At 45.9% G+C, this 14,820-nt stretch overlaps 2 protein-coding genes across 3 annotated transcripts in view; one reads left to right on the top strand and one right to left on the bottom strand.

Annotated features, from left to right (window-relative positions):
* LOC135371559 (Golgi-associated PDZ and coiled-coil motif-containing protein-like) overlaps positions 1-14,820 on the top strand; it is a 159,793-nt gene that overhangs the window by 36,277 nt on the left and 108,696 nt on the right. The window lies entirely within an intron of this gene.
* LOC135371567 (uncharacterized) overlaps positions 12,353-14,820 on the bottom strand; it is a 44,565-nt gene continuing 42,097 nt past the window's right edge. For both annotated transcript variants that reach the window (XM_064605555.1, XM_064605556.1), the window contains exon 6: positions 12,353-12,704. In XM_064605555.1, coding sequence (XP_064461625.1) covers positions 12,420-12,704 — 285 coding nt within the window. In that variant the 3' untranslated portion in view covers positions 12,353-12,419. The remainder of the gene's footprint in view (positions 12,705-14,820) is intronic.

Genomic DNA, 14,820 nt, shown 5'->3' with positions numbered 1-14,820 from the left:
ATATATTCAAATGCAGATGTGGGAATTCTTTCCTCGGCACAATATAGCTTCAAAATTAACGAACTGTACAGGATCAGCAATCTTATCATATCTCAAGAAGGGATCACATAAGGCTCCAATAATAGGCTGGACAATCAAAGCTCCAAAAGAAAAAATTGTTTCAGAAAAATCTGAGTAACTGGTTCCCGTTGTGATCTGTACTACTATGTACAGTTCACCAATGGAACATGTTACCCCATTGCATTGCCTCCATGTGAGCACTAAAACAGGCAGCTTTCCAGGTAGCTCTTTTCGTGTTTTTCTATGGTCTTTTCCTTTTCTTTTTTGCAATAGCAAACATGACCATAGTGAAACACAAGCAGCGAAAAACAGGATGAGACAGCTACAATAACACAACTGCTAGCTCTCAATTGATATCCTTATTAGCAGACTCTGGAATATAGACACACATGGCTGCTAAACAAATGACAGTTTAACGAACAGAATCACAGACAAGAAAAGAAAAAAAAGGTTATGTATCGTCCCCCTCTCCTCATTCTATTTCACAGGCAGCAGTAGTACCACCCTGAGCGTGCCTGTGCGTCCCCTATGAGAAAACTTATCTCGGACAGAAGCAAATCCAACCGCAGACTGCTCCCGTCTTGGATTTCTCTTAACTACTTGTTGTTTAAATGCAGCCTTAATCTCTGTGTTCTGGAAACTGAGGGAGCATCCAGAGTCCCTACAATGTATAGGGTTGTTGGGCTGGGCCAGAGGGCGCTCCTGATTACGACAGTCAGCGCCACTTTTGGCGATAGTGATAAGTTTTCCAAAGTAGCGCGTTTTCTCATCACGCCCATGGTATGTGCTGTGTCAGAATGGCCAACCTGTGTTGTGCTTTTTATAAGGCAGAAGAGACCGAGGATAGTTTCCCCATGAAGTCTGAAAAAGGGAAACCGTCAACAGCGGCGCGTTTTTGCCTTTTTGGCGCATGGCAGAATATTATCGGACTGGCTCGAAATACGAGTAAAATGCCGGTACTCCCCAGGCGCCGTGGATCTACTAGCTCTGAGCGAAACCTCACTGATGGATAAAACCAGAATGCATACAGTTGGATATCTCTCGTTTCAAATGTTTCACTCTGGTTTACGAAGAGGGTGTGACAGCTGGTGGAGTAATGATTTGTAGAATGAACGGAGCGAGCATTAGGGATACTTGCCAGTAGTCCGCTCTTTTTATGAGCGTTACATTCCCCTTTTTCTCTGTTTGCTTACTCCAAACCACGCTACCACTTATCACATACCCGTGACTGTTTCGGAAGAGAAGAATATGGGAGTCAGGTCAGAACAGTCATCAGAACAAAAATTTAAATGTCTTTGCGGCTGAGATTATTGATTTTTGAGACATGTCTCGAGTGCCATACAACTTTCATAATCCAATGAGCAATTGCAATGACTCCCTGTGGACCCTGCACAAGTATTATGATCATTTTGGGACTCACATGCACTCGCGACACTTCATACTTCTCCTATGCTTGCCATGTACTCGCTGCCTAGGAATTTGTTCCACCTATATCTGTAGAATATGTAACTAAGAATGTTAAAAAATAAATGCGTAATCCACATTACTCATGATTTTCACACCGTACTAGCAGCACCAGACATAGGTCTACGTGTACGACAAAATGGCGGAGACTCCGGCGAGCTGATCGACGAAATTCATGATAAAAAAAAAGCCTGAGCATGGGGCACGAAGCAGATACAAAGACCGAACAGCCCAAGTTTATAAGCTTGCAGAGTCACACAGCTATCAGCATGATCGAGTTTGAATTAAAAAAAAAAAGAAAAGAAAAAGGACAGAGCAGAAAAACAGATATGATACAGGTATGTTCCGATTTTCTTTGTGCAGTTCGTACATTTTATAGTAACGTGGTCCAGGCCTTATTTTTCCCGTTCCCCGGGCAGAACATTCTCGGATATTGCACGGAAGCAGGTGGAAGGTCGTGCACAGCGCATGTAATCACATTCGTCGCCCGGCGCGTCTACTTTGAAACGTTTCCTCCCAGTACCACCAGGGGAGAAACGCGGCGCTAGTGTCGCGCTGTCAAACTCCAGGTGAACGTCCCCATTGCCAAATTTCTCGAGGGCATCAAAAGTCTGTCCTTGGCTGCCTGTGTTTCACTATGGCTCTCAGGTACAAACTGTCCCATTTCAACACAGTAGGAAACACAGAATTGTAAATAGCATCTGCTGATTGCACTGAACGTAACCCCCATATAAAGGATCATAGTGGATACTTCATCTTGTGTAATGTCAGTAACGCAAGAAAGCTAGATTTGAAACCACTCTTACTTCACAGTAGTAGTGGTTATTGTGTGAAGCTATGCAACTCCTGTCCACCAAATAATTTAAACCATATGTGTCATCTGCCAGCATGATAATCCCCTGAAAAGCAATTCTCACTTGGCTGGAACTACCGGTTCCAAAACCTATCCCTAAGATGTGCAGCATCAGGGAGGAAAACCAAGGGACACGTTGGAAAATACAAACATACATAGGCTATGTTCTCACTGTGTAACAGCTGCTCTAGCTACTAAAATAAACATGATCCTAATTAATACAACACGGCTTGACACGATTCGCTGGTGAAAGCTAAGAAATAAAATAAGTTGTTAAATATACAATACATAAACACCTGTCATAACATGACAGTTTCCTTCCTGCATTCACGTGCTGCTATTCCTCCCACTTTAAGGGAGTACTGAACTATACTATTATTTTACAACATTACTATTATTGCATGGCATTACACGCTCCTTTGACAGAACTTGAAGAGGATTACATAGCACAGAATAAAAGTACAATGAATATAATTTGCGGATGTCCGTTCACGCTAATGACTGCACCCGTAGTGCAGGAAGGCCACTGCTAAGTTGTGTCGAGAAACACCGCTTTCTGCTTGCCATGTCTAAATGAAACGTAACTGACCTGATCCAAAGTAACTGTTCTGAGCCTGGAACACACAAACAGAAAAACACAACACAAGCCACAAGATTAACAGTTAGGAGAATGAGCTGTAGCGAGCTCCACCTTGGGAAGTACTTCATGAAAAGGCAAGGAGTGCCTGAAATGTAACATCCCTGACTGGTAGCAGGAGGGTCTGTGTTCTCACGAATTATTTGTTGAAGTTTCCATGTACCTGAGAACACGAACCACTGAATGCACATGAGGTTATGAGAGAGACCCTGAAAGCAGGCGTTGTATCTGCATGAGAGATCACATGAAAAGTGGAATAAAGGTGAATACTCAAATTATAACATCACACCTGTTGGTGACAGCTAGACTGCAACTAACCTGTCAGCAAGTTCTTCATGCATCAGATGCAAGCCATACCCTGCTTCATTTCCGCCTTAATTCAGCGTGCACCTGTGGTAATTCACGAGTTTCATTATTAATAATCGCAGTAGGACAGCTGCATAATCGATTCACGAAGCTTCCTATTTTTTATATCTGAACCTCGACTTACCTTTTGCGCTCGTTTTTTGCCGTGGTTCTGCGTGGCACGTTCAAAATTTGTGTGTCGTGCATCTCACTTCAGACCATTTCGTACCGAGATTCCAAATAGCCTCTGGAGTCGCGCGTAACCTATGATAACATTCGTGGAAGAATATCCTTGGAGTGCAACTCAGTTAGCTGTTGCTGTCAGCCAAGAGCTTCGCACTGTGTGGTCTTTTGGCAACTTATAATACATAACACTTGAATGCTCCGATGAATTGTTCTAACAGCATAGCACGGTCGCATTCTCGACAACCTTGCTGTGGCATATCACGTATCATGTCGCTTCAGCTCATAAAAGGCAAGGTCAGCAAAAGGAATTGCGCTTTCCGAACGACGTCGTGCCAAAGCAATGTTCACATGTTTTGTTTTCGACTTAACAATAAGATAACAGCTGTTTGTTAATGTACGATGCACAGAGAACGAAACCAAAAAAGCCAAGCGGCCAAGCCAAGAGTCCATGCCAAGCCAGACAGATAAACCTAGAGCAGTGACGTCGGTGCGCCCGTAAAGCACTAGACAAGCATGATATGCCAGTGATGTGACTAGAGACTTCTAAATACCATATGCGGAACCATACGACCGACAACGCGCTATAAATATTTTTAATTTGCCATGAAAGCTGCGGCGTAGCGGAGCGGTGCGACGCCTGGTGTCAAACAACCCGCTGTACAGCGGGCAACACTGAAAATTGGTATTACACACTATTACACCGGAACTTCGTTATTTTAGTAACCATATTATTAGTTTTCCTGTTACGCATTCTGAAACCCCTGTTAACAATGTTTTTCGCGAAGTAACCCAGCGCTGGCCGCTGTTCGATGGAGGCTCTCTTACTTCTCTGCTGCGCCTGCGCGCTCCTTCTGTTCGCGGCCTCTTTGGAACGAACAAGCTCTCTCTGTGAACCTCTGTGAACAAATAAATCCCGACGCTGTCTGGAAATTGCTGCTCATTTGAAAAGGTTCCAGGGAGCAGAGCGTGCCGGGAAATGCTGTGCAAAGCGACAGCGATTTGCTAACGTCTCCGATCGTCGTCGTCGTCATACTGGTGTATGCATCGTCGCTGTCGTTTTGCACAACATTTCCCGGCATGCCCTCCCAGGGCGCGCGCTGTTCCATGGAACTTTTGCAAATGGCCTATTGGATCTCGAGGGTGCATCCATCACTTACCACGCCCCAGTCCTTACTTATCTTGTACTTTTTTCTTTTCACTGTGGCCATGGCAGTATTATTTACTATTGAGGGCGTCCGCTTGTAAATGCGACATTGGATGAAAGTTACGCCCGCCTTGAGTTGCTGGACTCCGAGTGACTGAAGACTGAAAACATGTTCCTGGATTTTTATCTTGCAACATGTGTGCATCCCAACGACGTAAAATTACTTGTGTGGTGTGTACGCGTGTCACTGAAGCAGCACTTTGGCAAAACAGGGTGATGATAGAGCCGGACGGGCTGTCCTCCTGCAGCTCTGTAACAACCGTTCCATTACCGGAAACAGTAACGGAAACGAAACTGAAACGAAATTGAAAGGCCCGTATCAGAAATGGATAACGGAAACGAAAATATAGCAGTAACGAAAATGGAAACGGTAACCAAAATACGTCCGTTATCGTTCCCACCTCCTAAGGCAATGTCTTAATTAACAATCAATAAATAACGTTTTAATTATAAAAGCTACAAAGCTGTTCCAATGAGAACATCTGATCTCTTCGGTCACCTGATACCGGAGCCGTTTTCGGAACAAAAATCCCTTCGATAGATCGTTCGCAAACAATTCGTGAAGGAACAGTATTTTTTCTTTATTTTATTCGTTGCGCATCATCCGGGATGAGTATAAATGCACTTTTCGGGTATTTAAATACTGTCTATAAATACTTTGTGGTGAAAGTAATATAAATGCATTAAGACGGTATTTAAATACTGTAACTACTTGTGTTAATACTTTGAGCCGTCCAGGCACATTATTCTTTTAAATTAGTGTATAAATAGAGCCACCTGTGGATGCGTGTCTGCTGCACACAGCCCACATATTTCTTAATTTTTCCGTGATGCAGTGTGATGATTACAACATCTTGCGTGGACTGACTTTCCATTGAACGGAAACGTCTCCTTGAGTCTCAAGAGCAGCGGGGGGGGGGGGGACTAGACAGGACGGACACAGGGCAAGGACCGACGACGACTGAAAAACCAGCTAATGAACTCGTTATCGCTTCTTCCACTTTCTCTATGTTGAATAAAGTGTTCATTTGCTGGTTTTGAGTCGTAGTTGCCGGTTCTTGTCCCCTGACTGTCCTGTCCAGTCCCCCCCCCCCCCCCGCTGTTCCTCGGACTCAAGGAGATGTTTCCGTTTAATCGTATACACCAGCCTGCTTGCCTTCCTCTGCTTATGTTCATCGACTTTCCATCTTCAGCGGCGACAGTGAAAAACTCCCCGTCAAAAATTGTTTGATGCGCTGTAGCCAGTGCGCGGAGTTCCCAGTGAATGACTGAGTAGAATAGACGAGTTCAGGAAATACCAGAGTACTTAGCGCCGCTTTGAACTGTGGGAGTTTACTAATACGAAAGAAATGGGTGGCCTCCAAAATGTTCAGGTTTCTCCCCTACCGGTCCATTGTCCACGACATGTTAAGGTCAGCGAAAGTGAAATGTGAAACATTCTTCTTCGTTCCCCCGCTCAGCAAGCGCCCAGGATGCAATGCGTGCGCAAAGAGCACTGGGATTTTCTGAACGGCCGCAAACGGTTGCATTTTAAGGGTTCGCTTTAGACACCAGGCTTTGTCAAGTGTCGCAAGAGGGTCACAAATCACATTTTTCCCAGAGCCTATAAACGGCTCTGTTTCTTTTTCCAAATTGGTGTTCTCATTTCTCTCCCCGCTTCCAAGACTGAAGCAACTGGGGTGGCGATGCCCTCATTAGCACATTGGACTGTTTTCTAGAAGGACGGAAATCCCGGAACACACGGGACGAGTTACCTGTAGCCTCTAACCAAGATACCCTTCATCGCTGGAGGCTAACAATGTGGTACTCGAGAGAAGCCCACAAATACGGGAGGATGAGATGTGTATTAAAGGAGTACAGAGGGCCATCCAAAAAAAAAAAAAAAAGAATTCAGATTAAGACATCTGATGAAAGTTTGTGTGTCATTTTACCGAATCGCGCGAAAGGTTTTGATGTGTGCAATTTGTTTCCCAGAAAAAAAACTCACATAAACATGGCTCCGCGCGTTCACCCTTAACTCGTCCCTTCAAGTATAACGAGGATGAGGAGGTATGATGGCACGTCACCGATAACATTATAAGGAGAACGCTTTCTGGTTCGCCGGTCAGTGGGGGTCAGCGCCTTGTCCCTTTGCCCCCGTAAATCAGTGTTGCCAGTTCTCCCGGAGAATTGGGGACAAAAGGAGCTTTAACTTCCAGAAATAAAACAAGAACAAATGTATCGGGTGACTCTTTCGGAACTGCCCTTATCTTGGGTTGCATTTTCTGTTTTCGTTTAATCTGTTTCCAGGACGCAAGAGGCGATATTGTGCTCTTCCATCCTCTCATATTGGGGGTGAGAAAGATGCCTCTCTAGAGATGCGCAATGAAAAAAAAAAAGGAAGTGTTCCTTCACAAATTTTTTGCGGACGATCTATCGACCGGATTTTTGTTCTGAAAACGGCTCAGGTGACCGAAGAGATCAGATGTTCTCATTGGAACAACTTCGTAGCTTTTATAATTGAAAAGTTAATTATTGAATGTTGATTACCTTAGGAGTTTGCTGCTGCCCTCTTAAGGAGTGCCCTTCAGCATATGCTACATTTCAATTGGTTTCATCTCGAAAAAGGTGATATATATATATATATTTGTAAGTCAAACGTCGCCATGCCAGTACTGGACAGCTGTTTCGGCCTTCTTTGGCCTCATCAGCAGTACACAGGCAGGCAACGTTTGAGCGGATGGCGTCAGAAGGTCACGTGGCACGTGATGCCTCCCGTCAGGGTGTCATAGGACACCTCTGAAAGCCCAGTGCAAAGCCAGTCAAGTGCATAAGGGGAAGGAAAATTAGCAGGAGCTCTTTGGCTGCACGTATAGCATATGTTTGTAAGTCAAACGTCGCCATGCCAGTACTGGACAGCTGTTTCGGCCTTCTTTGGCCTCATCAGCAGTACACAGGCAGGCAACGTTTGAGCGGATGGCGTCAGAAGGTCACGTGGCACGTGATGCCTCCCGTCAGGGTGTCATAGGACACCTCTGAAAGCCCAGTGCAAAGCCAGTCAAGTGCATAAGGGGAAGGAAAATTAGCAGGAGCTCTTTGGCTGCACGTATAGCATATGTTTGTAAGTCAAACGTCGCCATGCCAGTACTGGACAGCTGTTTCGGCCTTCTTTGGCCTCATCAGCAGTACACAGGCAGGCAACGTTTGAGCGGATGGCGTCAGAAGGTCACGTGGCACGTGATGCCTCCCGTCAGGGTGTCATAGGACACCTCTGAAAGCCCAGTGCAAAGCCAGTCAAGTGCATAAGGGGAAGGAAAATTAGCAGGAGCTCTTTGGCTGCACGTATAGCATATGTTTGTAAGTCAAACGTCGCCATGCCAGTACTGGACAGCTGTTTCGGCCTTCTTTGGCCTCATCAGCAGTACACAGGCAGGCAACGTTTGAGCGGATGGCGTCAGAAGGTCACGTGGCACGTGATGCCTCCCGTCAGGGTGTCATAGGACACCTCTGAAAGCCCAGTGCAAAGCCAGTCAAGTGCATAAGGGGAAGGAAAATTAGCAGGAGCTCTTTGGCTGCACGTATAGCATATGTTTGTAAGTCAAACGTCGCCATGCCAGTACTGGACAGCTGTTTCGGCCTTCTTTGGCCTCATCAGCAGTACACAGGCAGGCAACGTTTGAGCGGATGGCGTCAGAAGGTCACGTGGCACGTGATGCCTCCCGTCAGGGTGTCATAGGACACCTCTGAAAGCCCAGTGCAAAGCCAGTCAAGTGCATAAGGGGAAGGAAAATTAGCAGGAGCTCTTTGGCTGCACGTATAGCATATGTTTGTAAGTCAAACGTCGCCATGCCAGTACTGGACAGCTGTTTCGGCCTTCTTTGGCCTCATCAGCAGTACACAGGCAGGCAACGTTTGAGCGGATGGCGTCAGAAGGTCACGTGGCACGTGATGCCTCCCGTCAGGGTGTCATAGGACACCTCTGAAAGCCCAGTGCAAAGCCTTTCAGACCGCTTTCACACCGCTTTCAGAGGTGTCCTATGACACCCTGACGGGAGGCATCACGTGCCACGTGACCTTCTGACGCCATCCGCTCAAACGTTGCCTGCCTGTGTACTGCTGATGAGGCCAAAGAAGGCCGAAACAGCTGTCCAGTACTGGCATGGCGACGTTTGACTTACAAACATATGCTATACGTGCAGCCAAAGAGCTCCTGCTAATTTTCCTTCCCCTTATGCACTTGACTGGCTTTGCACTGGGCTTTCAGAGGTGTCCTATGACACCCTGACGGGAGGCATCACGTGCCACGTGACCTTCTGACGCCATCCGCTCAAACGTTGCCTGCCTGTGTACTGCTGATGAGGCCAAAGAAGGCCGAAACAGTTGTCCAGTACTGGCATGGCGACGTTTGACTTACAAACATATGCTATACGTGCAGCCAAAGAGCTCCTGCTAATTTTCCTTCCCCTTATGCACTTGACTGGCTTTGCACTGGGCTTTCAGAGGTGTCCTATGACACCCTGACGGGAGGCATCACGTGCCACGTGACCTTCTGACGCCATCCGCTCAAACGTTGCCTGCCTGTGTACTGCTGATGAGGCCAAAGAAGGCCGAAACAGCTGTCCAGTACTGGCATGGCGACGTTTGACTTACAAACATATGCTATACGTGCAGCCAAAGAGCTCCTGCTAATTTTCCTTCCCCTTATATATATATATATATATATATATATATACTCATGGAACGATGCGGCAGCACCAGAGGACACGTGTTTCGCCGTGTTTGCGGCTCATCGGCCCTGGGTAGCTGCGCATCGTTCCGAATTGGCAAACCAGGGGTCACTCAGCGAGCGACCCCTGGTTTGCCAATTCGGAACGATGCGCAGCTACCCAGGGCCGATGAGCCGCAAACACGGCGAAACACGTGTCCTCTGGTGCTGCCGCATCGTTCCATGAGTATCTGTTTCTCTGCGTGCAGCCATAGAAGCCATATTAATCTGTAAGTTTGAATTTCAAACACGTCTAGTATCATTTATTTGTTTCTTTAATGGCTTTTTTTCCTGCATTATATATATATATATATATATATACAGGGTGTTTCAGTTAAATCCCCGGGCTAAATAATTCGCGAACCGGTGCACCAATCGAATAACTTTCTTTTTTACAAGTATCTGTCCAATACCGCCTACAAGATGCGCACCGCGTGAATGAGCGGGAGGCGCTCATTATTTAAATAAAAATGCAAATGAGTTTCGTAAAAAAGCGTAACTTCTAAAGCAGGGCGCTGTCGGTATTAAAATGGGTACTACCCCTTTTGGGACCTTCAGTGGACACCTTTCAGAGAAAAATCTGCCACCGAAGCGGGTCATTTGTTGCAGTAATTAATTGGTTTCGGTTTACGTATTTTTGTCGCGGCTGGTCGCGGCGAAACGCAAAAGGACGTAATTCATTGGTGTAAGGACGTAATTCATTGATGGATAAGGGAGTGAAAGAGCGTCTTTTTGCGCTTCGCCGCGACCAGCCGCGACAAAAATACGTAAACCGAAACCAATTAATTACTGCAACAAATGACCCGCTTCGGTGGCAGATTTTTCTCTGAAAGGTGTCCACTGAAGGTCCCAAAAGGGGTAGTACCCATTTTAATACCGACAGCGCCCTGCTTTAGAAGTTACGCTTTTTTACGAAACTCATTTGCATTTTTATTTAAATAATGAGCGCCTCCCGCTCATTCACGCGGTGCGCATCTTGTAGGCGGTATTGGACAGATACTTGTAAAAAAGAAAGTTATTCGATTGGTGCACCGGTTCGCGAATTATTTAGCCCGGGGATTTAACTGAAACACCCTGTATATATATGTTAAAAGCTTCTAGGTGTGTTTAAAAGGTAATGCGACTGCTTCAATAAACCAATGTATTTATTTATTATATACAAATCGACATTGTCACCTTCGAAATAGTTCCCTTGGGAAGCCACACATCGGTGGAGACGTTGTCCCCACTCTTGGTAGCAGTGCTGGAAGTCAACAAGCAGAATTGCTTTCAGTTGGTCCGTTACGGTCTTCTGAATGATATCGACAGTACCAAGATGGCGCCCCTTGAGGTGACTCTTCAGTTTGGGGAACAGAAAAAAAGTTGCACGGGGACAGATTAGTGGAGGTGGGGGCTGAAGTACCACTGACATCCCTTTTTGTGTCAGAAATTGGGTGACAGAGAGTGCTGTGTGACAAGGAGCATTGTCGTGATGCAGCATCCAACTTTAAGCAATGCCCGGTCTCACGCGAACAACTCTTCTCCTCAGTCTCTCGAGACATTCAGGGTAGAACTGCTGGTTGACAGTCTGTCCTGGGGGCACAAACTCCTTGTGAACTATCCCTTCTCTATCAAAAAGCAAATGAGCATTGTTTTGATCCTGGACTTGCTCATTCTTGCTTTTTTGAGGCGTGGTGAGCTTAACGTGTGCCACTCCTGACTATGGCGTTTGGTCTCCGGGTCGTACTCAAAAATCCAGGATTCGTCACCAGTGATCACGTTTTTGAAGAAATCGTCGCCACTTTAGTGCGGTCCAGGAGATCCAGACAGACAGCTTTCCGATGATATTTTTGCTCAGGTGTCAGATTTTTGGGTACCATCTTGGCACACACTTTCCGCATGGACAAATCCTCGGTTAACATGTCATGGACTGCTGCAACATTCAAGTCCAATTCACTGCTTATCACTCTCACAGTCATCCATCGATCAGACATCACCAGAGGTCGTACTTTTTCCAGGTTTTCTTGCGTTTTTGAGGTGCTGTGTGTCTTCCTGATCGGTGTTCATCTTCCACGCATTCACGACCCTCTAAAAATGCGTTGTGCCATCTGAAACCTTGGGATCTTGTTATGACCTCCTCCTCGTACGCTTGCATTAACTTTTTGTAGGTGTCCGTCGGGGTTTCAGCGAGTTTCGCGCAAAACTTGATCACACAGCGCTTCTTCTTTGTCTCCATGACACACTAACAAAACACACTTCGCTAGAACGCGTCGCGAGCGGAATGCAGTGAAGCACGAATTCTTACTGGGCCCCCAATAGATGTTTACCGAAGTGGGAAGCGCGTCTGCAACGTTGCCAGACCATGCGCTACGCGGGCAGTCGCATTACTCTTTAAACACACCTCGTATGTTCGCACCCTGTCCATCGAGATGCCTGTAGGACAAAGTTAGGTAGCGGAAAAGTAGCGGCAGAGTATTTACGTTGCTTTTATTTGGTAGCGTTCCAGTGGAGTAGCGGGAAGCAGTATTCCGTTAGTTTAGATAGCGGGTACAACACTGCTAACAGGACATTGTTGCTGGAAACTGTGCTGCGTCAGACGGCGCTGCTTAATACACAGCGTCACTAGAGAACAGCTAAATACTTCCTCGGAGCCTCAACAGCATAAGGCCGTCACTGCTGTCTGCGATGATCAACGACATCGCCCGAGTTTTTCTGCAGCTTTATCACAGCGTTTCGTGTGTAACTCAGCTGCGTTCAGTCTGCATTCAAAATGAGTCACCTTGCCGTTGCAAATGGGGTGCCACGCCCGCGATACCGACAGGAACACACGAAAACTAGAATGAAAATCAATTGCCATTATTACTTTACATTGCACGCACAAAGGCACAAAAAGGGTGTTTTATTTAGTTTTTCTGCGTTCAGAAGTTGGTGACGAGATATAGTCCACCTACAAAATTTCGTCTGCAACAGTATCTCGATAGTCACTCGTCACGTTGACTGCCGTCTGATTCTTTGTACATAGGATGTGATTTCCAGTAAACAGTCTTTTCACTTCGCCCAGAGTGCTGTTGCCCACAGCGAATATAGCGGACACAACCTTTTTGAAGAACCCGTGGAAGTCGTCAGCGTGGCCCTGTAGCTGATCGCTAAGCCTTTGAGTGTCGCTCAGGGATCGGTTTCGCATCTCGTGGATGATTAGCTCCAGGAGATCATACAGCTGCACCTCTTCTTCCTACAGTCAAAGACGCCAAACTTGTAGCACCACAACTCTCGAATGTGCAAGTTAGTGATGCAAAACTATCGATAAATTCACTATCGATATTATATCGATAGTATTTCAAAACAATCTGCAGTGTCGAAAAACTATCGATAGTTCTATTGCTAGGTTTTTGATAATCGACCATCGATAGTACTCTTCTTCTTTTTTTCTTAATCGATAGCTCGGTTCTCAATACTGATGTTTCCGTCTTCGTTTTCGCGCTGGCACAGTGACAACGAAAACAAAATCACGTGTAACACAAGTTATTATATAATGTATGGACGATGCACTGCGAGCAGCGAAAGAAGACTCTCATCATAATCATCGCAGTTATGAGACTGCAATGCCGCAATCAATCCAGTTCAGAGAGCATCAAACGACCTTGCGGCATTTCTTCCTGGATCCTTGAGCGGGTCCAGGAAGAAATGCCCCCGGAAAAAAATGTTCCCGAAAAAAATGTCCCGTGAGGAACATTCACTTTTGGTTCGCGTGGACTGGTTGACTTCGGACGTTGACTTTTTACTAGGACGGTGTGAATATTTGGACTTTTGGAACGCCGAAACGAGTAATCGTATATCCTATTCCATTTCCGAATCAAATATGAAATTGAATGTTCCAATTCCGAATCGAATTGATGTTTCTTCTAAACCGAATATATTTGAATAGTCCCGAAGCTGCACACGTATGGCCGGCACATTGAGTGCATAAAACAGAGTGAGCGCTATATCAGCTATATACTTACACATACCGTACAACTTCCATACATATTCCAACATATGCTGTATATGTATCCGATGCGGTTATTGAACGAGTCGCTTAATTTATTCGTATTCAATTCCGTTTTAAAATGACTATTCACACATAGCATTTCTTTGTAGAGGGGCCTCTGTGGGTGACCAGGGGCAGTTTTGGTGCATTTATTTCGTTGTTTCTCGCACTGAAGCGGCCTATACAGTCATGGGGCTCCCGATATGCAACGCGTGACACCGCTACACATATTCACATACATTTTTGCCTATCAATTTTGTTGATTCCCCCCTCCCGCATATTATTTTCCTTTTTACGCATCACCCTGCACGTGGATCCACGCACTTTAAAAAAATAACTTGACACGCTCCTAGTCATTCCGAATGACATCTTCTCTCCTCTCCTTTGTTGAAACTGTGCGGCGTACGCCTTTCTGTGACACTTTACATTTGTGCTAATTAGCAGAGAAACTGTTTTTCCGTGTTAGCGCCGCGAAGCAACTGTTGCTGTACGCGGTGTACAGGCGTGGACAGAGGACAGCGGGAAGGAGGGTGACAGGGGGTTAGTATGCGTCCAGGGCCAACTTCAGGGCGAAGTGCGCCGTCTGGAAAGTCTGCGGGAAAACTTGGATTCGATCCCGCGCCACCTCCCAGCGTGAAGGGCGATCATCCTAACCGCTACCCCACGCGTGCTCTTTATTCCCTCAAACCTGAATGGATAGCTGTGCCATCAGGCCTAAAATCCCGGAGTTCTCATTGCACACCAGTCAGTGTGACGTCACGCAGGATATACTTCTTAGTAGTATAACGAGAAAGAAACAAAATAAGAATATCCCAGCCAAATGTGCACGTTGTATCAACAAACGTGACAGTTGATTGCAGTGTATACTCTACGCGAAATCATTGGTGAAAGTGATCCAAGCTTTCCAAGTAAAAACACATAATAAGTGGTGAGGTATTTTAGTATTTATTTTGAGTCCGAGGACTTGAAGAGCGGCAATATTGCAATCGGGGATTTCGCAACAATTCCAGGCGTACCAAAAGTGAATGTCGCTCAGGAGACAGTTTTTCCTGGAACATTTTTTGCGGTTTCCGGTTTGGGTAACATGAGAAGCTCAACGTCAACGTCGGAGGGAAAGCTGCTTTGAGCTGTATTGTAAAACTTGTAGGAGTGAAGCATAATCATATCCGCTCCCCGGTAGTCTTCCGACAGCCAACTATCGATAGTACTATCGACACTCGACTATCGATAGTGCTAACGATAGTTGGATTCTCATACGACTATCGATAATTTTGCGTCACTACTGGACAGAGGTGGGCGTTTCTCCTCACGAGCCTCGCCC

This window comes from Ornithodoros turicata, unplaced genomic scaffold (assembly GCF_037126465.1).
Source record: "Ornithodoros turicata isolate Travis unplaced genomic scaffold, ASM3712646v1 Chromosome111, whole genome shotgun sequence".
Classification (NCBI taxonomy): domain Eukaryota; kingdom Metazoa; phylum Arthropoda; class Arachnida; order Ixodida; family Argasidae; genus Ornithodoros; species Ornithodoros turicata.
This window is presented reverse-complemented; position numbering and strand designations above follow the sequence as displayed.